Source organism: Mizuhopecten yessoensis, unplaced genomic scaffold (assembly GCF_002113885.1).
Source record: "Mizuhopecten yessoensis strain PY_sf001 unplaced genomic scaffold, ASM211388v2 scaffold716271, whole genome shotgun sequence".
NCBI lineage: Eukaryota > Metazoa > Mollusca > Bivalvia > Pectinida > Pectinidae > Mizuhopecten > Mizuhopecten yessoensis.
This window is the reverse complement of record NW_018480033.1, coordinates 88,651-114,462: the sequence shown is the minus strand read 5'-3', so window position 1 is coordinate 114,462 and position 25,812 is coordinate 88,651. Positions and strand designations below refer to the sequence as shown.

At 36.7% G+C, this 25,812-nt stretch overlaps 1 protein-coding gene across 1 annotated transcript; it reads left to right on the top strand.

The window, feature by feature from the left end:
* The first annotated feature begins 6,986 nt into the window (after positions 1-6,986).
* LOC110442475 (carboxypeptidase B-like) lies at positions 6,987-21,942 on the top strand. The gene is made up of 10 exons (XM_021486107.1): positions 6,987-7,093; positions 9,624-9,708; positions 10,466-10,681; positions 12,253-12,354; positions 13,893-14,000; positions 15,169-15,279; positions 16,072-16,156; positions 17,270-17,472; positions 18,137-18,221; positions 21,194-21,942. Exons 1-10 carry the CDS (start codon positions 7,014-7,016, stop codon positions 21,379-21,381), a joined length of 1,263 nt encoding a protein of 420 aa, XP_021341782.1. The 5' UTR covers positions 6,987-7,013; the 3' UTR covers positions 21,382-21,942.
* Positions 21,943-25,812: the final 3,870 nt, after the last annotated feature.

Genomic DNA, 25,812 nt, shown 5'->3' with positions numbered 1-25,812 from the left:
GGTTTAAATCCTATCTCATGCAAAGAAAACAAGTTGTTCATGTTAACAAAACAAATTCCAACACTGAAGAGGTAAACTGTGTGGTACCCCAGGGTATTATACTAGGCCCACTTTTATCTTTAACGTATGTTAATGACATGCAGATAAGTATCGACTCTGAGTGCAAACTCCTACTATATGCAGATGATAGTGCTAAATTTTTTTTACACAAAGACCCAAACATAATATCGGATAAATTATCAAAAACACTGGAATCCTGCCACGATTGTCTTGTAGATAATAAACTTTCACTTCATCTTGGGAAAACAGAAAGTGTCCTTTTTGGTCCTAAAGGAAAATTGAGAAATTGAACTTCCAATTGTTTTAATATTAAATGCAATGGACATGCTATTGAGTCCAAACCACATGTAAAATATTTGGGTGTAATCTTAGACCAGTTTCTTTCAGGACAACATATTGTGAACAATGCAATACAGAAAATTAATCAGAGACTATTTTTTTATACCGAACCAGAAAAAGTCTATCTCTGTCATCAAGAAAAACACTCTGCTCGGCACTTATCCAATGTCATTTTGACTATGCTTGCTCATCTTGGTACGAGGGTATATCCAAAAATCTTAAACACAAACTTCAAGTTACACAAAACAAGGTTGTTCGTTTTATTTTGGATTTAGATTGAAGGAAAAGAATAACTTTTGCAGAACTGGAAAAATTAAATATGTTGAATGTAAGTAATAGAGTGTCTCAACTGAGATTAAACCACGTTTTTAAAATATTTCATGAAAAATGTCCAGCTTATATGAAGGAAGGTTTTGAAAGGAACAACAAGAGGTTTACAAGATCAAGCCAATATAATTTTTATATATATAATATAAGTGGGGTAGAGTCCACATCTTTTTCTTATAATGCAATAAAGAACTGGAATGCATTACCAGAAAATATTAAGGCAACCAAGAACTTACATAGGTTCAAATTCTGGCCAAACAACATTTGACATCAAACTTTAGATCAGAACAAAAATGTGATTTTGTGAAAGGGTAATGGTGAGACTTCAGTGATATACTCTATTACTTCTTAATTCAAATATACATTTGACTTAAATCCTATTTCCATTCCATTTTTCATGTTGTGTCAATTTTTTATTAGTATAAGTTATATACCAGTACATATACCTACATATAATCAATTATATACATTTCGAATACACTATTTCTGGCTCTGTAAGGGAGAGAGTTCCTAAAGGTGGACAGAGTTAATATGACCATCACCGAATCAGAACTTTTTCCAAATACAGCTCAGTCGGAGTGTATTTTACTATATAATAGGTAAATTATCTTCAAACTATTATTATCCCCCCATCCCCCCGTACGTTAATGTCTGAGAGTATGGTCGGTAGGGATTGGCCCAACCACCAGCCCTTTGGCAGGTAACATTTTAAGTTAATACTATATTATCTTTTATTGTTAAAATTCCAATATATTGTTACTCTCTTCATATTTTATATCATTCCATTACCAGCATTATTTTATTGATTATAGCCTATGGCACATGTAACATTTTATATCTATTTTTTATAAAAGAAGTGTCTTAAGAGTCTTATCAAATTATCAATATATACTATATAATTATGTAACTATTTTATGAATGGAATTGATTTATTTAGATCTAAGGGACCCCATTGGAATTAAGCCACAATGTGGCTTTATGGGTCATCCAAGGTAAAGGCCTAAATTAATCTAATCCAAACCAGTTTTAACACCTGACTGACTTCTAATCTTATGGCATGAATAACTTATTTAAGATGATCTCATTCTGTGATAATATATATATATTTATGTCCAATCTGCAAAATGTGATAGAAGTGTATTATTTGCCTTTTACCTGAATAAATATTATTATTATTATTATTAAGTTCAATGAATGGGTAGTAGCCATAACACATATATCAGGGAAGAGGGAGAGGGGAATAAAAATAGAATTGGGAAGGGATTATTGAAGTCTTGATTGACAAAGTTCAAGTATATTGCTCAAAATCTTAAATACAATTGCAAAACGGAACGGTTGTTCTTATTTATGTTTTCGAAAAATGCCAAAGAAAAGAGGCCCATGCTAAAATACCACCACGAGGTTATATTGGAAGGCACAGCAGCAGCTAGGTGCCAGATTGTGTAATAGATAGGGAAAATACTAAAATTCATTAATAATTTAACTTATAACGTGAAATGAAGTGAACAGCCGACCAGCACGACGATTCAAAATGGCGGACATCCCTCCATGCGAGACCTACTCTGTGTCGTGTCCTAAGATAGCACAACATAAATTGGCATCATAAGGTTCAAGCTACATCGTTTTAAGATATTTTGACTTTTGGACATGACATCGCTAGCGAAGGAAAAGCTCCAGTGAAAATAGCTGCACGACATATTCGGAACGCGTCTTTTCTAAATGATGAACAATCGCAATAAAACTTGTCAAAAATATATCTAAATATTCCGATATTCCCAGAATCAACATTGTATGCTGTACGAAAAAATCCATCATGGCGTCCAATCAAACCGCGGGAAACCAAATTTGAGCAGTAGACTGATGCAATTTGACTTTCTACCCTCATGAGTCAGAACAAAAAAGACCTCTCCGCTCAACAGAGAAAATTTTCACATCACACAGATCAGTCACAAAACCGATTCTTATCTCCGACGGTTAAGGTTTCATCCTTAGGAACGCCTTCCTACATAATAACCCAAAACGAGAGATTCCAAAGTGAAATTTGGTGCACCTCCGGAGCTAACTCAGAACTTCTGCTAGGAGTTCTGAGATAACGTATCCACAATAGCATCAAGAGGAAAAGACATATATTACAGTATATTTCTGGGCAGGAACCTGCTATTTCACCGACAAGAAAAATCGTAAGCTACAGCTCAAATGTTGGGTCAACAGCGCAGTAGAGTGTGTCAAAAGATCTCTCAGAGAGGTAAGTCGAACAGTCAACAGTTTTGAGGGACCAAGAGTAAAATTTATTGAATGCCCACAATATTCTATAGCAACATGGAATAGGTCAAAATGTTTCACAACAGATGACGACTTGGACAAAGAACAAGACCATGAATTAAACAGACAAATCTCAGAACTTGATAATATTATCAGATTGGAAAATGTATGGTGTAAATTAAGACTACAAAACAAGAACAATTTATCTACAGAAGCCCGCACAGTGACCTAGAAAACTCAACAAACTTGCTAATCAAAATTAAAGAAGCCTGTGACAGATCGAATCAAGTCATTATTATGGGTGATTTCAACTACAAGTTCAAGCATTGGGACAGAACCCAATGCATTCATCACCTGAGTAAACGTTCAACAATATAGGCAAAAGTGAGGTCTTTCCAAGTAAGGCGCTAGGAAAGAAAAGGGTAGTTAGAAGTAGAAAAACATATATAGATCCAAAAGATTGCAGTGTGTGCAGCAGATTTATTTTGGTCGTTTTTGTGTTTCGAAGAAGAGGACACAAAAGCAAAACCCCAATTCTGCAGGGGTTCCACATGTGTCGCCTCTTATGATACATGCAGGTGTATTCTTTTCTTGATCCCCGCCCTGCTGTGGATAGGAGGACACCCCGACACTACGTGTTACCCTGTGGATGGGGATCAATATTTGCATCTGATCAAAATCTGTAGATAACAGGATACTCGACACTACGTGTTACCCTGTGGAAGGGGATCACTATTTGGATTTGATTAAGATCTGTGGATAAGAGGACACCCCGACACTACATGTTACTCCGGTATCGGCGATTTATATTTAGGTCTGATTTAATTACGTCAATAAGGAGACATCCCGACACTACGTGTTACTCTATGGACGGGGATCAATATTTGGATCTAATCTAAATCTGTGGATCCAACACTACCTGTTACTCTGTGGATGGTATTTCAGTGGGATAGCACTATAAATTCGGCAACAGATCCGCGCTATCACAAGGCGGCAAATAAACAAACATACACTGTCTCCGACACACATAAACACATGCAGGCATAAACAACACACATGGAAATACGTCCTTAAATTGTCTAAGCTGTTACTAAGATGCCAAATCCTGTACATTGATTCCCGTCCACAGAGTAACACATAGTGTCTGGGTATCTCCTTAACGTCGGACGCAAATAAATTCACCGTCAACAGAGTAAAAACGTAGTGTAAGTTGTTCCTCTTTACAACATAGTTACATCAAACGCAAATATTGATCGCTGCCGAGAGATAACGATCAGAGACACTGAAGTCCAACACTAACATGTTACGCGGGGTTGTCCCCTTATCATAAGTGTTACATCAAACAAGTATTTGGTATCTTTCCAGTGATAACGAGTTTTATATTTATCACAGATTTATCACATTCTTTATAATATCACGTTATTCTAGCACTGGCTGCCTCGATAAACTTCATAGTGTGATTTTAATGTTATCTTTTAACACACGTAAACTATAAATATTTGCTCACTTTTTAAAGGATGTACAGTTTTTGCAGTACGAGTTCTTCAACATATACAGCACTCACTACTTAGAAGAACGCAAATAAGGCGAACCCAATAAATAATTTTCAAACCATACTTTTAATTATACTTTATAATACGTCAAATATCAAAAGTAATTTTCAGAATTGCTTTAGTTGATAATCGGGAGTTTACATAACAGCATAAAATAATTATGATTTCAGACAATATCGGAATCGAATTTAGACAAGCAGAACAAGAAGAGACAGGAAATGATCAACCATAAAAAGAAAAGTAATCATGACAAAACATCCATGATTTGTTTTGTTTTGTTTTTATATTGTTTAACAGAGAAGGTCATTTAAGGACGTGCCCCCATGTGGGTTGTGTAAGCATGCATGAGTGTATGTGTTCCAGAGAAAGGATATGTTGGTGTATTTGTGCCTCCTTGTGATATCGCGAATCTGATGACGACTGTATAAAACATCTTTGCATATTGGCTGTATCTACGAAAACTAGGATAATGTTTCAAAATTTGTCAACTTAAATACAGTTTTAAAGCATTATTGACTTTTTTCCATGCTAGAGCAAAGCAAATTTTAATTTAGGATATAACCACCAAACCACGATGTCTTTCTCAATTAATTGATATTCAGTGTTTTATTTTGTGTCATTCAGGGTCAGGGATTAATGTTCTTGCGCCAGCCAAGGCAATATGAAGACAGATGCCTAAGGTGATGATATCACTGAAAGAACGTGAAAGTACCAAGTATTGCAATGTGGACAGCAGCAGAAAAAAATGTTTTATTAAATGTTCCCTAAGCAGATTGTTGGCAGTTATATTGATGTAGATGGTCATGTGGCAGTGGAAGTTGGCTCTACACTCAAGGTTACGCTACCCTCTTTGACTTACGATAATCATGAAGAAAACAACTTTTTCTTTTCATCTAAGTTTGAAAACACAATGCACTCATTCACGTTGACAGCGTTTTCTACTCGATCGAACAATATCTCTCTATTTTTGTACAGATTAGCTCGTAGTATAAGGATGTGAAGACTTCATTGTTAGGCTTTCTACACAGACGACAACATCAACTTCTTTGTCGGAAGAGTAACAACATTTTCCCCATTTCAGTTTCCCTCGCAGACGCAAAAGCTTTTTGTTTACCTTATTGCATCAGTAGATTTACTCCTTGGAAAAAAATGAATCTGAGAGTATATGTCTTAATCCGGCGAACCGCGCCATTGTCGATCGTAATCTTCAGTTATAAAACGTTTCAGAAACGACTCCAACATGATTTTGGAGGTAAGAATCCGTTGAAAATGAAAGTAATAACGAAAGAAACGGTTCAAAAGGAAAATAAAAATAAAAATAAATCCCCCTACAGCATCGGAGTTGGTTTATTCCTTATCTTTTGTATTGGGGACAATAAGATACAATTGCAGTACCCTACTACCTGTGTATCATAAAAGGCTACTTATGTGGCCCCTGTAGAATCGGGGGATTCCTTAGTGTCTTCTACATAGAGGAAATAAAATAGACTAAAATTGGCCTGCTGCCCCCATTGTAACACTTGGGATACTTTTATTCCTGCCTTCGTTCTTATCTATCTACTTTCTCCTTTTTTTCTTTCCGGTGGTGTCTCCCTAGGCACCCGTCCTCAGATGACTGGCTGCAGGGAGGACGCTCAGCCACTGAACTCAGTCACATTGTGAAGGGGTGACATCGTTTTTCTCTTACCTGAATAGGTGGATCCCCACTTTCATCGGTGTGAGAGTAATATAATCTTTCATCCACTCTTGCGTGAGACAGGGGGATCTGAACCCGAGGGGGAAGTTTCTTAAAAGGATTCCCAGTCATTAAAATTGCATGACGTCACGTCAACAATACACTGAGCCTGTAATGTCAACATGCCATTATATAATCATATATAACATGATCAACAAGATAATAAAAAAAATCATTCACCTCTCCTGTTTGGCAACTGAAGAACCCATTGGGTGAAGATTCTCCTATCTCACCCCGAAAGTGGATATTCTATGAATCCAGTTACAGCTGCATAGATCAGACTCTTTATCCACCCACAACAACATAACATCGGCCCTACACTGTTATTCTTCTGTATAATTCCATGGATTTCCACCAAGAGAATAACCGAGTAATTTCATTGGTTGAGTGTAGACACTAATTTAATGGAAACAATAAAAGTAGATTGTCAGATGGCCTATCATGTGTATAAAGCATAATCGTTGTGTTTATAAATATATACTGTTTTATAAATATTTATGATAATAATTTAAAAGAAACAAAAAAAGTAGATTATCAGACGGCCTATCATCTGAATGAAGCATCTCATGTGAGCGTCAAGTCAATATTCAGAGCAACCGGCCTTTACCACGAATTGAAGTAAACTACGTGATATGTGTATACTTGACATGTGACTGAACTACCTGTAACTTGAGCATGGGCTACTGATTATCTGGTGTATATAAGTCCACTGTGTTAGTTAGTCCTCTAGGTCCACCATGATGAGGGTACACACACTGGTGCTAAGTGTCCTGACAATAATCGCATTGTCACAGTGTTCACAGATCCGCTATGACGGGTAAGATAATAAGTTTGTACAATATATATAACAAGATGAAATAAATTCATATAATACATTCAACTGTATTTAGGCTATATCTAATTGTGATATTTATTATATCATCACGCGTTGTTGTTTTATATGCTCTGGAATCACTGTTACGGTTTGTAAACCCTGCTGTGTTTTTACCGGGTAAAGCTATTTTGCAGTATTTTGTTTAGAAATTAGTGTGTTGGTACATGTTTGGCGGTCTGCTAGTACGTTCGAGTCATATCGTTCATGTTCTCAACTTTGCTGAACCTTCAAACACCGCCAAAGTACACAAATATGAAAAGATTTACATCGTATATAAAATGTGAACTCAACATCACTCTTGTTTTAATTTATTTGTATTATTTTGCAGCATATCATTTAAAGTCATTTTTTGCCAACAATCCTAAAGAAAAATGAAAAACATTTAAACCAGATAGATAAATGGTAAAGATGCACTTAGGTAACTTTCCGAGGTGTCAATACTGGACATATGTAATATGCATTGTAAAATTGGACATAACGCAAACTACGTCAACCCGTAATAACATGTCTATAATGTATCTTTTTTCAAATCTGCAAGATGTTTTTTGCATTTTGTGAATTGTATCAAATTGCAACTTTGTGCAGACATAAATGCACAATGGGGCCCACGATTGTTGAATCGCACGATTTGTGCGCACGATGGTTTTTGTGCGTTGTGCTGTCACACATTGTTTAAAATTTACTCGCCACGTTTCAAAAGTAAGCTAGCTTAAGAAAAATTCGAGATATATAACGATGGTTATATTTTCTGGTAGTGATCGTGTATCCCCTAATATTAGTCAAAATATGAAGGCGTCTCTTTCAGAGTATAGTGACGCCTGTTCATGTGCCTGCTTCATCATTACAGCATTTAGTATTCTATTTTAAAAACCTCGTGCAGGAAATATTAACTTGTAATAAAAAAGTGGATAATACCTATTTATGACAAATGATCACATTTTTGCAGTTGGTACTATGGTATAAGATACTCAACACATGATTAAAAAATATCCCGTTTTGGGTACAGTGACGTTACATTGTATCTAAAGGTAAAGATCAATTAAATATAAATACTTGTATATTAATGTTACAGACGGTTTCTAACGAGCTGTGCAAAGATGTTATTTCATAAAATTTATCACGCACTTGCTTTATATTGACACGGTAAATTACGAAATGTTTGATAAAGAGAGGTCGACCGCATGCCTGACAATTAGGCTAATCTTATATTCGTAAAATGTAAATGTGCATATTATACACTGATGTCAGATAAAACGGGGATCAGAATATAAGGTGAATATAGGGAATTCCGTGTATAGGGAAATCTTTGTACAGGGTAAGAATTGTTGAGAAAAAACTTTGCACAAGAAATTTTTGTATAGTTAATCTTTATATAAGGAACTATTAACAGGGAAACCTTCGAAGAGGATAATCATTGCATAGAGATATCTTTGTACAGGAAATTCTTGTATAGGGGACTTTTTATGGAGGAAAATCGTTGTAAATCTTTGCATAGTGACATCATTGTGTTATTGTACAGGAAAGTGATTTTATGGCATGATCAATCTGCATTGAATATTACGTGGGCGGCTGTAGGTTACCACAGGAGGCGACTTAAATGGGGCATCATGCAGCATCGTGTATTTTCCTATGTGTCTTCTGCTTAGGGAAGATCGAGGAAACCAAAGTTGATTTCAACCCCGATTGTAACACTTGTACCCAAGAAAGCGTTCCTATTTAATCACCCAAACCTCATGTATCTCTATTGGTTGGTTTGTTAGATGTATAGGGTTTAACGCCCAATAAACAGCCAAGGTCAATTAAGGACGGACCTCCATGTGTGTTGTGTACGTTAAAGAAGCATATTGGAAGGTGATCATATATTCACAATTACATGAGTTGGTGGATTCATACTACTGATAATTGTGAGATGGTTAAATACATTTTGTCACAAAACCAGTCATGTTATCAGATACATTTTTATCTTTGTCAGAATTGTGATAATAAGCGTTGATATCATAGTAGTCTAGTAAACCAGGTCGATTTCGCTTAACCCGTTTGAAACGGTTAAGGTGACTAAGGGTTATTTCGCGATAAATGAACGTACTTGGAACGGAACAGTGTCGATCATTTAGACAGAGCTAAAAGGCTGTATGAAAAATGTGGTGTTTTGGCCACGTATGCTTATGGGCGAATTGGTATAGTTATTAGGAGTTTAAGCATATTGCACACTGTTCGATTCACTATGAAAGTGAAATACATGTAATAAGGGCCTGCTTAGCGTACAGCTCTTTACAAAAATCCTCAACGAGAAGACATAGGCTCCCGATTTCAATGACGTTTCAGAGGAAACTCAAATCTGTAGGTCACGTGTCTCATTGACTCGTTTCTAAAGGACAGGATAGATTTGTAAGGACTTAAATGGCTAAAAAACCGTTCTACCAAGACTGCTATACGTAACAATGTTGAACGACTTTTTTCATTGTTAATGTAGCTACAAGGTGGTGAGGGTTGTTCCACAGAAGGTTGAGCACTTGTTGGCCCTCAAAGCATTGCAGGGACAGCAGGGTCATGACAGGGTAAGTCAGATATTCCTCTATGCATCATATGAATATGAACATTATATGGAACATTGTGTTTTTTTATCCGTCCTGTATTCAACCATTCTCGAGTGACACTTAGAAATCAGCTGATTAACCAAAATATAACCCATGACCATTTTAATATAAACACATTACTTCATGGATGTCATGAATGTGATGAAGAAATCAATGCATTTGTACTACAATGTATATCAGAGTACATAATCAGGTCTAAAAGATTTGTTTAATCATAACCATATCTGGTACGGTGGGGACATGGAGATACACTATATGAAATATGAATTGTTTATATGTTTGTTTGATGATTTCAATGACTGTACATGTAACATACCGAAGTTGTAAGGAGAAGGCTTATATAGGCTTTGCCTGATGCCCTATCCCTTTGCATATTTGTTTGCAATAAACTTTGTTGAAATGAATATGAAATGGAATATGACAAAATATGAATGGATGAAATATTAAAATAACAGCAAACAAGTCAAGATATAATAAGTACAATTTGATCAAACTATCGCGGCTTTTATTTGTTTGAGAACATCAGGATTTTCACTTGGGAAACAAGGTAAGGAAGGTTTGTAGGTCGATGAAGAGAGTAAAAATAAATTAAACATTTAACTTTACCGTACTGCCGTTTCGTCATTTACTCTACTAACGTCAACAGGTTTTATTGTTTTCTCTCACTTTTATTTCTATTTGCAAATAGTCTTTTGACCATATGCTGTTTATAATGCAGGTTGACTTCTGGATTGAGCCTCGTCAGGTCGGCGTACCTGTGGACCTGAGCCTATCCCCAGCGGTATTCCAGCATTTGTTTTCTTCCTTCACTCTGTGGGGAATGCATCCCGTGGTCATTCTAAACAACGTTCAGGAGACGATAGATGCCCAGAGACCCGCCCCTATTGAGGCAGAGGCTGACTTCAATTACGAAGATTATCATGAACTTAGCGAGGTATAATGTTTTCCTGTCTGTTGTTTTTATTAACATTTCGTCTCCATTGTAACCACTCTACTAAAATAACATCTGCTCTTTTCGTCATTGAAATCCTCTTTTATGATTGGCTGGTTTTTACGGTATACATTCACAGTTATGAGGAGTATTGCCTTGCAGAACAAAAGAGTTTGCACAGAAACATTTCTTTTCATACTGAACAAACCCTTTTGTACGGTATATCGACAGATAGTGTTTTGTTTTGACTTTGCGCGTTATTCGTTTCGCCTATGCTGGTAAACGTCATACAGCAGGACGTTAATATAAAACACAAGATTATTATTTAAGTGTTTCCTCTCCGACTTTTATCCTGTTTAATGAGATATCTTTGTTTCTGATTTAAATATATTACCGAAATTATATTAACGTCAAGGAAATATCTAAAATAGTTAAGAGATATGGTCAGGGCGTTCCAATATAAAGTCTCATGCTTGTTTATTGTAGTTAACGTTTGCTGTTTTGCAGGTTGTTTCCTCGAATATACAAATGCTGTTATGTAGAGTTTACTATATCGAGTTATAATTAAGTCCCCCCAAACGAATATTTATTTTCTTCTTCTTCCGGTTCTTCCGCCATAAAAGTTTCTGACACATTTTTAAAAAACTATTCGACGGAAATTAATGAAACTTTACACAAGTGTTCATCATGGTAAGGGAGTGTGCAAATTACCTTTCATTTTCCGATCGGTAAACCAAGATGGCCGCCACGGCCTCTGATTGGTCGAAATTAAATATTGGTCGATTTTGCTCAAATTTGGTATGCAAGTGTATTATTGTATCTTTACGACTATGGGAGCAGTTCGGGGGCCTTCTGTAATGGTCCCACATTACAATTAGTACTTGTTGAATGCTTATAATGCAACAGAAAATCGTAATTCGAACTATGATATTGGAATTCCTGGTTTATGATGGTTTTCAAACTAAACCAAATTTAATAATATTTTTGTTGCGTTTGGTCGCAAGATTTCAGGACGTTTAAAGGCATTAATACTTGAACAAGCTGTGACCTTCTGGCAAACTTGTTTTTTGTACACATACTAGGCTGAGTTTAGTGAAGAGCTAATCGTGGCAAGTAATATAAAATGCAATTTGATGAAGACTTTTGACAAGTTTTATGGTCGCTGTCATAATCTCATAATGAACTATGCTATATTTTCTATATGTCATATGAAGGTCGATGTTTTTGATTGTGCGCATTAGTGTGCATTGTTGTTTTCATGTCACCTATCCTTTTTTCGATATGATGACGCAATAAATCAGAGAGGCCTCAAAGACTCGCACGATCAGGTATTAAACAGACCTACTCGACTTCGATTTGATATTGCCAACATTTTACACCTTTGAGTAACTACGCTTCACTGGTCATTTGTCTGATGAAGATGACGGAGTACGTTTCGTACTTGTCACCGAAACATCACAAATAGACATTTCACTGGTTGTGATACCTTTAATTTTCGTTTTCCTTTATAAGATTGAGTTGTCACTAATCATTGTGTTTATAATTCATTCCTATAATAAATTTCCTTTTGTAAGATCGAAGCATGGATGAAGAACATCACTGATGTTTACAGCGATAAAGCTTCATTGTTCGAAATAACGAAATCCTACGAGGGTCGAACCATCAGGGGCATCAAGGTAATGTTCTCTTAATCTGTCACCGCATCCTACATATTCTACATATATGACAAAGTGCAACGCAGTTAGTTATATCAATTAACATTCGGACTTTATTTTAAGGATTATAACGCGGTTTTATTCAAAGTCTTTAACAATGGTAGTTTCTACTCCTGCTTAACGCTCAGCAAGTTAGGAGTGGGACGACTGGTTCGCCCGTTGTCAGTATAATGTGACCGGGTGGGGCGTCCTGCTGGGTGTCTTCGGCAGTATGTTTCAGTGGGGTAGCACTATAAAGTCGGCATCAGTTCCGCGCTATCACAAGGAGACAAACACGAACATATCGCAGCCTCCCAAAATACACACACATACACTACACGCATGCATCTTGCACACAGGGGAGGCCGTCCTTAAATGACCTTAGCTGTTAATAGGACGTTAAACAAAATCAAACAAACAAACAAACAAATTCTTCAAATACATATTCTATTCTCTGTAATGTTGATTGTCAATGTAATCATCATAACATAATTCGTAAATCAGCAAAACTTGTGTTTACCAGGGAGCCTAACCTACACAATCACTGATACGATTGGTTGAGGATGGGGTCGGCTGTTTAAATGCCAAAGATAGTTATTAAGAATTATGATTGTTCATGGAAAACGAGTCCTGCTTCAATTTCAACAGATTTTATTGACTTTATATATGTCAATTGGATTGGACATCAGGCCAGGCCTATTTAAGTCCTTTCCAAACTTATTTACAAACATTACATATATTTTGTCATAACAATCCAATTAAACAGTGCAGGGGAGGTAACTCCAATTTAGCTTGTGAAATGAACATTTTTCAACTTTTATTCAATCATTTTCTGTTTATGTTTTGGATATTATTAACAATTAAATAAATCATGTACATTTGTTGACATAAAATCCAAAGGATACAGGCCCAAAAGTTATTGTGTATAAACACATTGGCCATCCACCCACTGGATATATAGGATAAGTTACCAAGAAATAAGCATTTTGTAAAATTGCAGAATATGATATGGATTCATATAGGAAAATGTAGTTATTATTATCTATTCTTGAAGTATACAGATATTGGAGTTAAGTCCTGCTTCCTGAACTGGTCAGTAAGAATATGAATAATCTTTAGCTATCCGGTACATCGTACATAGTATTTCATTGAAGTAGCATTCAATATCGGCATCCGATCCGTGATAACCCAAGGAGGTTAACATATCAACATACCGCCTCAGTCATACACACATACATTATACACATGGGATACGGCCTTAAATTCATTTCGCTCTGGACAGGACACTTCATCCTAAATACACAACCAATGAACTCAATATGTTTTAATGTACAGTTATTGCGTTAAATTTCAATTTAATTCAAATATTTTTTTTTCAAAATTAACGTTTCTGATTCTAATGATGATACATTTTGAATTTCAATCTTTTTTGACTAAAAATATCGTTACAATTTTGCAACGGTTTAATTATAACAAAAGTACAGTCATGAAGTTAATCTAAGTGGTAAATCTAAATGTAGATCAGCAGCAAGAGTAGCCCTACTCCCAGGCCGGCATTCTGGATGGAAGGCGGTATCCACGGACGGGAGTGGATATCACCAGCTACTGTTATTTACATGACGGGGCAGGTAAGTGTTTAGCTTTCTCCGACACGTTATGAAATTGCGCCAAGCAAATTATGTCCACATTTTGTACATGGTGCCAAACAATTTCTGTCAACGTTTTATATGTGTGACTCATAGTCGACAACATTAATACATGACGCAAGACTGATATCCGGCAACTGTTATAGATGGCGTTGCAGGTTTTTATCAACGTCTTTAACATGCCATGACATATACATGTACATAGAAAAGAGTAAGCTCTGCCCGAGACTGATGTCTATCACTGTTCCATACATGGCGCCAAACAGACATCATTTCAGAATATATTATTGTACTGATCTTATGTACAAAAGGAATTGGGCAGCAGGTATAGCCTAAATAAGCCCTCTCCTTACAAAACATAACAGTATACACATATCATATCAATGTTACTTTTACAGATCTTTATTTAAGTATTAAAATAAGATATTATTTGTACTTTGAATTTGATTTGACAATACATATTTCAAATATCGCAATTGTTGTAAGAGAGATTATTTTACAAAGCTATTTGAGAATCTAATAAAAACGTCTGGTGTCTTTAATGTAATTCTGAACCGTCTCCACAATATTTATATTCATATTTTCGTCTCGTGATTGAAAACCATAAATAAAAGTTTGGGTATTGAGTGGAATAGCATCACTCATCGCTGACAGAAAGTTAAGTAATATTAGTGTTTGGTAAGTATAAAAAGAACGCTGCAGGAAAAAACGATCACGATCTTCGAAGACATCTGTTCATGTTTTAATCGCTATACAGATATCGGACAACGTTTTATATATTGTCAATAGACTATTATCTGACAACGTTTATTCATAGCACGACTGATATCCGTTTGTTGTTCATATAGTATAAAAGTTCAATGAGGTCCAAATATCATCATGGATCGAACATTAATAGGAAATAAATGCCATGTATATTATAATCTATGATCTGCAGAGTCTGACAAATCACGAGGCGCGTTTGCAGATAGTACTGTTGGAGCAAATAACAATATAATGTTCAATGCCTGTTTTTGTAAATGTGGTAAGAACTCTTCAAAGTAATTGGCCATCATTTCGTTATTGGAACAATTAATATATCTTGTCATAGTGTTGGTAAACGTCATACTTTATAGTTAGGAGATAAATATAACTTACCTTTTTGATGCAGATGCTGGACGAATACGATAAAGATGCTGATATGAAGGAATTTGTAGACAGCTATGACTGGTATATACTCCCGGTTTTCAATGTGGACGGCTATGATCGTACCTGGAATGGGGTACAGTTGTAAATATATTTACTGCTTTATGGAAACGAACCTGGAATGGGGTACTGTTATAAATATATTTACTGCTTTATGGAAACGAACCTGGAATAGGTTACCGTTATAAATATATTTACTGCTTTATTGAAACGAACCTTGAATGGGGTACTGTTATAAATATATTTACTGCTTTATTGAAACGAACCTTGAATGGGGTACTGTAATAAATATATTTACTGCTTTATGGAAACGAACCTGGAATAGGGTACTGTTATAAATATATTTACTGCTCTACGGTAACGAACCTGGAATGGGGTACTGTTATAAATATATTTACTGCTTTATGAAAACGAACCTGGAATGGGGTACTGTTATAAATATATTTACTTCTCTATGGTAACGAACCTGGGATGGGGTACTGTTATAAATATATTTACTGCTCTATGGTAACGAACCTGGGATGGAGTATTGTTATCAATATATTTACTGCTCTATGGTAACGAACCTGGAAGGGGGTACTGTTATAAATATATTTTCTGCTCTATGGTAACGAACCTGGGATGGGGTACCGTTATAAATATATTTACTGCTTTATGGTAACGAACCTGGAATAGGGCAGTGTCATATATGTAAATACTGCTTTATGGTAACGAACCTGGAATGGGGTACAAATAATTCTTTTTGTTGATACAACCTTTCAGAGTTCTATTTACATTTAGCATATCATGGATGATGTTGAAAAGTGGTTAAATCACAAGTGTTTACTTATATAATTTTAATGACTGTGCAATGATAAAATTATTATAGGACCGGATGTGGAGGAAGACTGTGTCCAAACACGGGATATGTATAGGTGTTGATCCAAACCGGAACTGGGATTTCCATTGGTGTGGTAAGTCCGTGGTATAAGATGACAAAATCGTTTCGATTTGTATGTATTTGTACTTAAGTAATGAAAAATATACCTTTCGTTACCGATATGGGACAAGTAACACATCTCTCTCCCTCGACCTAAGGATGGCAACGCAAAAACACTTAAGTCGAGTATTTGCACGTGTTCACAATAGATTAAATGATTGACAGCTTGACAAAGTGTTTCTGTTTTGACGCTACATAAGTTCAAACATCTAGAAAAGCTACGTTACGACGACGTTGACATGATAATGGTAGGTAATATTGCGCTAAAAGGAACTACTTTTACATTATCTTTTGCAATTTAACTGCCAAAAAAATTTCCAATTGGTTATTCATTCTCCCATTTAATCGGTATATTGTACTATAAAGGCCTGTATGTACATAACAATGAGCATTTTTGAGAAGACTACATCTGACATATAATTTAACAGGGAAAATAATATTACAAGGTTGGCCTTCACCCTCAAGGAAGTGTGCATGAATAATATATATCTATACCGTTCTCATTCGGGCCAAACAGTTCCTTAGTTTGTTCACCCCTGCAGGTCGGGGATCAAGAAAATAATACACCTGCTGTTACCCACTGCATTACCGTAAGAAATCCCCTACAGAATTGGGGATTTGCTTTAGAGTCCCTATTTTGGGGCACAAAAGCGATCAAATATAATCTGCTGCACTTATTGCGATATTTGGGATCTATATATTTCTATCTCCTTCTAACTGTCTTTCTTTCCCTAGCACCTTGCTTGGCAACACCACAATTTTGGCTTGAAAGCTGAACGCTCGCCCATGTGAGGAAGACAATGGGCTCTGTCCCCAGGCAAAGACATACCAAAGTCCTTTAACATGGTAGTAATTTTTCTTTGCTTAGCGTTCAGCATTTAGGGGAATAGCAACAACTGGTTCACTCATTGTCAGTATAATGTGAACGTGCGGGGTGCTGTGCTGGGTGCCTTCGGCACGGTATTTCAGTGGGAGAGCACTATAAAGTCGGCATCAGATCCGCGCTATTACAAGGAGGCAATTACACCTACATATCAATGATCAAATCGATATTTTTATTCAGAATATGTCGCCTTTTTATTGACAGAGAATGGAGCTAGCAAAGATCCGTGTTCAGACCTTTATTGCGGCCCATCTGCATTCTCCGAGGTAGAGGTCAAAGGAGTTGCGACTTATATCGAGGGTATCAAAGAGAACCTCAAAGGTTTTATCGACTTCCACAGCTTTGCCGAGATTTGGATGACTCCTTGGGGATACACAACGGAACTGCCTAAGGATTTCAAGGAACTGGTATGTTTGACGTTTTACCAAGTCTAATTTCCCAGGTACTTTTCTCAGTTAATGATGTCGCTTGTTATGTTTTGGTTTCTCCTCCATGTTTATACGCCCGTCAAACATTGTGACGGGATATATTATAGTATCGGAAGAGTTTGACCGTCCACACTTTGGTTTCCGCATCATAACTTGCTTTAGCATCGTTCGATTTTGATGAAACTAAACGATATACAGAGACTGAGTCTAAATCGCTTAAAGAGCAAAATCCACGCATAATTAATAAGCGTTATTGTATTTTGATTGTTCAACGTCTTCATTTTGGTTATGCAATGGTAAGACTTTCGATATTGAGAAAACTGTGCAAGTCTTAAAAATATGCACAAACCGAGGCTAAGTGCAAAGTTAGGGAACAAATGCAGGCATAATTGATTAGCATACTGCGCTATGATAGTTTGGCGGTTTCTGCACAATAGTGACAATTACGCGACATCTACCAGTAATTAATTAACAATCAGGAATATTTTGGTTTAAATGGAATAAGATGAATCGAATATTTGCAAAAAAGGGGAAATTCCTAATTCTATATTCATGGTTTGCGAATATTTTTTTTAAAGATATACTGTTTTTACTCACCTGTTCACATACATGTAGTATACATTTACCATTACTCTCGCTGTAGGATGCAGGAGCAGTGGCTGCATGCAACGCATTAGAGGCAGTCCATGGGACAAAGTACGATCACGGCAGTGTCGCTAACATTCTCGGTGAGTACAGCATTGTTACATATACAGCTTGACAAAACGTTTAACTTCAGTTGCACCTAAGAGTTTCCAGCAACTAACAAACATTTCCAATGTATTCAACAAACTTTCCTAAACAAGTATCCATGCCTCACTATTTATCCAACAATACCTTACTGTATAACCTACCAGGCATTTCCTTGAATCAATGTCGTTTGCAGGATGACCAAACTGCTTGGTAGTGAAGCGGACGTAAAACCACTATAACAAACAAACAAAAATAGTCTCTGTTTTAGACGAAACATTCATGTTTAAATACCGATTTTTTTCTTATATCCAACAAAATCCTTACTACCGTGATAACCACATATCGAACAAATCTTATTCTACTCTGACATGCACTCAATAACCATCTGTGAAGTGGAGTTATCATCTCAAAACCTGGCCATAAAACGTGACACGTTTCCGTGACGTCAACAATAATGCATGTTGGCGGGGTTATGCAAAATATGAGTGACGTCATTAACATTGGATGGTTTCAGAGTTTATCAAGGCGTATGCCAAAAGCACTCTTATGAAAATGAAATGTGTATCCTTTTTCTCTAAACATGTTTTTTTGGGTTGGTGAGTATGCATTGTAGAAAAGTTATGCATCACAACCAGTGAGTGAGGTTTTGATGACTAGTGTGTACTGTCACCTTCATCAGACACATTACCAGTGAGGCGTATGAACTCAAAGGTGTAAAATGTGTACAAGAAGGCAAGATAAAATTGACGTCGATTAAGATACGCTGTAAGCGTATTACAGTTAGTTGTAATACATGGGCGAAATGCTGAATCCAACCGACAATTAAAATTCGAATTTTCAGGAAGGAGCAACACCAGCTGCCTACTTAGAGTGAAAGTCTAACTTACGGAAAATATATGTTGACGATATACTAGATATCGTAAACAAAGGGTCACAGAACGACTTGATTGACCAACAATATCAACACCGTTGATGCCATAAACAGCATCAAATTCACAAGAAGAAATAAACGGCACGATGCCCTTCAAATACATCCTACTTATAAAGGGAGATGGCGCACTGTAAACGGTAAAAGTATTGATCTTTAGAAAAAAAGACCCATACGATACAATATCTGAATTCCAAATAACAATATCCTTTGTATAAGAATAAGTCGTAGTAATAAAGTTGATCAACAGATGGAATACAACTAGACAAAATACAAGTGCAGATTTATATTGCCTGTGGAATGAAAACGTCGATATCCGGATTGGACCCTCGAAAAGATGCCAAAAAAGTGTAAAAATAAAGGAAAGAACCTGAAAAGGCCAATCAAGGATAAGAACAAAATGAAAGATCAGGTCGTAACCCATTTAATAGAAGGAATATCCGAAACTATCCAGAAGATACATCGCGGCCATTACATAGATCCAGCAATGAAGCTCGTCAAGACGCTTCGCAATATCCTTGTACAACCTCTAAAGCAAACGTAGCAGAATTGGTGTAAAGAAATGGATTTTAGGAACTTTGACGCTTCCTTTATCAGAGAAACTGGCAGTGGATTTGGAGTCTGACTTAGTGAACACAAACAAGATACGGAAACACAAGAGGGAAAAGAATTTCAACAGATCTGCAAAGAAAGCTGTCAGAGTCCCTTATCAATAAATCGGCAACCACAGACCATGCACTGCAGCACAATTATATTATGGGATGGGATAACTAAACATATTGGACAAAGAGCAATATGTTCAAGTCAGGGAGAGCCATATTAATACGCCGCAGTGAGCCAGTTCTGAACCGAGATGAGGGGGCTCATACATTGACTGTGACACATCTATACCAGGTATTAAACAAAGCTAAGCCGAATTATAAATATAGCGTATCTGAATCGACGTCGTTTTATATTGCCTACTCGTGCATATTTTACACCTTTTTGTTCATACACTTCACTGGTCATTTGCCTGATGAAGGTTACAGGGTATGCATCGTACTAATCAAAACGTCACACATAAACACTAGTTGTGGTACACTTCCTTTCTACGATACGAAATTTGTATCCGCTGATCAGACTAATAAAACCAAATACTATGTTGCATTCACAGAATAGCACACTGTAAATGGAAGGAATAGTTGTATATTTTGGTCAGGTTATGAACTTCAGTTGAGCACGGGTAAATTGATTATAGATTCGCCATCTATTCAATTGACACATGCTAAGCGAGAGTTATCACCTCATAAGCTGACTGAAATAATAAATTTATAATAATAATTCGAGTTTATATACCGCTTTATCACAACCTAGTTCGTAAGTCGTCTCTAAGTGGTTCACAAATTATGATCCGTGGTTATAGGGCCTTTTCAACCAGCCAATATCTTTCTCCACTCCCTGGGAGCATACATCCGGTGCTGCCATTTCGGCGCTCACAGCTAGCATTCTACAATTCTAGCACTGCCTACCACGTTCTCATTTGCATCTGAGTAGACTGGAACAAGCGGAGTACAGTATCTTGCTCAAAGATACAACACGGTTTTTAAAGAACAGTGAAATAAAACACTGTTCCTTAGAAAAAACTGCATAATTAGATAATCAGACATTGTAGATTAATATCTACGTTAGTGGGAGTATAGCATATATACTTCGTGGTTGTGCTCTGTTTGTAGATGAGGATGGTGGGGGTATATTATATATACTACGTGGTTGTGCTCTGTTTGTAGATGAGGACAGTGGGAGTATATTATATATACTACGTGGTTGTGTTCTGTTTGAAGATGAGGATTGTTGGAGTATATCATATATACTACGTGGTTGTGCTCTGTTTGTAGATGAGGATGGTGGGAGTATATTATATATACTACGTGGTTGTGCTCTGTTTGTAGATGAGGACGGTGGGAGTATATTATATATACTACGTGGTTGTGTTCTGTTTGAAGATGAGGACGGTGGGAGTATATTGATTATACATGTACCAAGTATTTGTGTACTTTGTAGATGTATCCAGTGGGAGCAGTGCGGACTGGACATATGGAGCTGTGGGAGTCAAGTATTCGTATGGTGTGGAGCTGAGGGACAAGGGTCAGTACGGTTTCCTACTACCGGCGGACCAGATCCTTCCTTCTGGGCAGGAGACTCTCCAAGCTATTATAGCGCTGACTAAATTCATCACTAACAATCCATAGTACTCCCTTGACTGTATGAAAATTATCCGGCGAAAATAATGTTTTCCATGAGAACAAATCTAGACCCAGGCTCCCATACTTGCTGTGAGGCTGACTTATCGTTTTCTAGAATAAGTTACTTACAACTTATGTAACTGGACTATTGATATATTTATTTAGATAGACAACACGACAAACACAAGTATATGAAACTTCTGAGATTATAACCTTACTCTATGTCATGTTAAACTTTTCTCCTATTCAAACTGCTGTGGATCTTACTACGTTTAATCCACTGGATCGATCGAATCCACATGGGATGATGTCAAAATAATTTTGTGTGTGGTTTCTGTTATGGGAGAAATAACATGTATAAAAGTTGATATGATCAAGATATGTATTTCAACAACTCCTTTGTCTTAATATATTGAACAAATATAAATCAGAATCAATCATCACTCTTTGGATATCATGTACTACTAATTGTTGGCAAGAAATTATTACTTGATACAGATGATTAATTGAATTGTTATGATAGTAGCCATATATTTTACCTTTCGCTGAATAAATGTTATTGATCTGACAATTGTGTGGTTTTAGTAAAACATTTAAATGTAACATCATAACACTAACGACACCAATTTACATAAGTTTTAACGGATTTAGGCACGAAATTTACGTCTTTTTTAAAAACAAACTGACTCATTACAGTTATTCCGTCTTTGCGTATTGCAGTTATCTGCTCTTGTGAACAGGTGTTGATTGTTACGTCATTTGTTTGTGAAAATAACGTCATCAATTTTTGAGAAAACGACGTAATTTTCTCACACAAAGTAATGACGTAACAATCAATACTTGATCTCAAAAGAGAAGATAACTCTGCAATTCGCAAAGACTGAATATGAAAAGCAACGCGGTTTCTAACAGACATGAAGGTATGCATCGTTACTTATTTTAAGGCTACCGGTGATAAACTCTTGTTAAATTTATTTTTTTATTATTTTAAGTCATTTAGGGTAGCCCAATCACATGACTGAGATTTCAATGTGCTGAACGGTCACGTTATACTGTTACGTCAAAATCGACCGTTGTTTGGACCAACCCATATAAACAACACGATGCGTGCCTTATTGTTCACACCTGCCGATATAGTTATTACCTTGTGGATTATTAAGAGTGAAATTCTCTTTGTGAACAACAGATAATAGATTACGCCCTACTCCGTCTTTTCGTATTGCAGAGTTATCTGCCCTTGTGAACAGGGATTGATTGTTACGTCATTTGTTTGTGAGAGTAACGTCATCAAGTTTTGAGAAAACGACGTAATTTCTCACAGAAACCAATGACGTAACAATCAATACCTGCTCACAAGAGAAGATAACTCTGCAATACGCAAAGACGGAATACATATGAGACAATGAGAGTACGGGAATCAGACCATGTTGACGGGAATCGACATCAGATTAAGATGATTCAGACATCAACGAAGAGGAAACCAGCAGAAGGGACGCCTTCTGACTGTAGCATATTTAGAGTTAATATAATGACTCTTCATTAAGTGAAAGTGATATCATTCTTTCTGTATTATAATGACAAGCAATGTGTAATATTCCTAAAAACAATGGTTTTACAACTTTTTAACTTTACTTGTCCGACTTAACAGTAAGATACATAATATATATAGAAGAATACAACGTCCGGACAATATTTTATGAACCTCTATCATGTCGCCACGTGATCTTCTATATGCTAGTGTTGGGCTTTTAGTTTTTCTAATCGCTCCTTATGGGATAAGTCTTTTAGGCCAGGTACCTGCATCTTCGCTCCGCGTTAAACATTTTCTATTGTTTCAATGCGTTTTTCAAGATGAGGGCACCACACCTGATTCGCGTATTCAATGTGAAGTCTAACTAAAGATGTGTTTAGCAACATAAAATCTCCAAGTTTACAAACATGTATATACCATTGATCTTCGTAGAGCTCCCATAATGGAATTAGCTTTATTTACCTTTTCAATTAAATGTTTATCAAATAATAATTTATTGTCTACGATGAAACCGATATATTTTTTGAATTCCAAAGTTTCTGCATTTTCCTTAAGTGTGTACTTCTTTTGATTAACATTAGAGTGTCCCACGCGCATCACTTTGCATTTGACTGGATGGAAACGAAGATGCCAAGCCTCTGACGACTTTTGGATAAAAAGCATATCCTTTTGTAAAATCTTACAATCCAGTTCATCATTGATTGCCCTAAATGCTTTCGTATCAACTGCAAAAAGGAATGTATTCGTTTTGGGACTTATTAGAACAGGCATGGCATTCATATACGTTAAAAACAAATAATCCTAAAACCGATCCTTGTTGTATGCCACTTATTACATAGTTCCATTCCGACTTTTCTCAATTCACGACGATATTCCATATTTTGCTAGTTTATGGATTAGGTGTTGATGGGACACTTTATCAAATGCTTTCATAATATATTGGAATAGAAACAATGTTTTGTGTTGACAGTAGAGGAAGAGACACAAGCTACCCAAACAACACACTTGCGCGCATTTCATTCAGTACAACAGACTAAACCTCAACGGTATACAGAAAGGTGCATCGGTGGCGTTGAATACATTAACCACCGTAAAACAGGCTATTGGAGAACTTGGGTAACACATCCACACAACAATTAAAAACCTGCAAAATAAAGATGTAAACAACTGACTATTAAGTATTTAACGTTTGCTGTAGCTTGAGTTACATGAAACTGTTGTTCTGAAAAGAATATTCTGTTCGACGTGCAGCCAGACACGCACACAAACAAATAATTCCACCCGTTCCTCTCCGTCTGTGTCTAAATAGTGTTCCAATTATACGAAAGATCTTCAGAATGTGAATACTGTGCTTCACATGTATCCTGTATTTACGAATTGTCCGATTTAAACGTCTAAGTCTATTTTGCCTTGCCTTGATACAAATTTGGAGGTAAATCAAGCGTCCATCCCTTTCCAATTGGAAACGTGTGTCATTGTTGTTTCCTACAACTCATTATTCTACATGACGAGTTTTAATTGGTTGTCAATGATGACCTGAAGACGGATGTAGTGGTACCGACGATGTCAACTGAAGTAAAGATGTTGATCCTCCTGGGGGATATAGATCTCGTGAGACGTGCCGTCAATGACTTTTGGTTTGGTTTTTATTTTGTTTAACGTCCTATTAACAGCTAAGGTCATTTAAGGACGTGCCTCCGTGTGTTTTGTGTAAGCGTACATGTGTGTATGTGTTCTGGAGACAGAGTATGTTGGTGTAACTGCCTCCTTGTGATAGCACGAATCTGATGACGACTTTATAGCGCTATGTCACTGAAATACCATCCACAGCGTCACACGTAGTGTTGGGGTCTCCTCTTATCCAAAGATTTTAATCCTATCCAAATAGTGATCCCCGTCCACAGAGTAACACGTAGTTTCGGGGTGTCCTCTTATCCGCATATCTTAATCAGATCTAAATATTAATCCCGTCCACACCGTAACACGTAGTGCCGGGGTGTCTCACTGAAATCCCATGCCGACGGCACCCAGCACAGCATTCCGCGGGTGAATCAGTCATCACTGCGAAAGAAAGAGTGATAGAAGTTGTAATTGATTGACACGTAGCGTTCAAAGTGTTTTTGATCAGTAACGACTTCCAACATGAATTGGCAACCGTTGCGCCACATTTACTATTCAAAAAAAGAAATGAAGATGTGCAAATACTTTCCCGTGGACACTTCGTCCGTGATAATTGAAGAGTGTCTTTATTTTATGGTGCGTAACCCACGGACATCGTGGGTGTGCTTAAAAGTACTTTAAACTTTCCTCTGTCAATATGAAAGACATCATTGATCTCATTGGCGCCCATAAAGGTAGGAATATGTCCACAACAGAAACCTACATTGCTATGTTTGAAGAAATCGCCGTGAAAGAACTTTTACAAGACACAAAGTTTGAAGCCGAAATTAAGAAACCTGGTTGTCGCCATTGAATTGGGACTAAAAAGCAGCTGATCTTCAACGTATATAATTTTATCATATAACTCCCCTGTTTCGCAGTGAATGCTTCCATTTCATATTTCTGCATATTAATTCATTTTATACGACCTGGAGCGATTTTGATTGGTTGACCGAATTCGATTGGTTGACCGCATCACACTTTCCCACGATAGTAAATAACTCCGCACTACGTCTCGTAGTAAGCATGGCGGGCGCGATATTTCCAGTTGGTTCTAATTGACGGATGACAACACACAGACATACATTTCCAGAATATCATCTAATCCATACAATTCGGGGAGTTTACAAAACGTTCTGAACAACGATACACAGATGGCAACTTACAAAACAACAATGTCAACGTGCGAGCTACGTGGAGCTCCGAGAGTAAATCGGAAACTAGGTTTCATCCAATTTCCATGGAGA

Bases quoted from the DNA above. Each gene is read 5' to 3' on its own strand.
- LOC110442475 (XM_021486107.1), top strand. From the start codon at position 7,014: ATGATGAGGGTACACACACTGGTGCTAAGTGTCCTGACAATAATCGCA. The intron at 10,682-12,252 runs GTATAATGTTTT...TCCTTTTGTAAG, and splicing joins ATTATCATGAACTTAGCGAG to ATCGAAGCATGGATGAAGAA. The intron at 14,001-15,168 runs GTAAGTGTTTAG...TTTTTGATGCAG, and splicing joins TTATTTACATGACGGGGCAG to ATGCTGGACGAATACGATAA.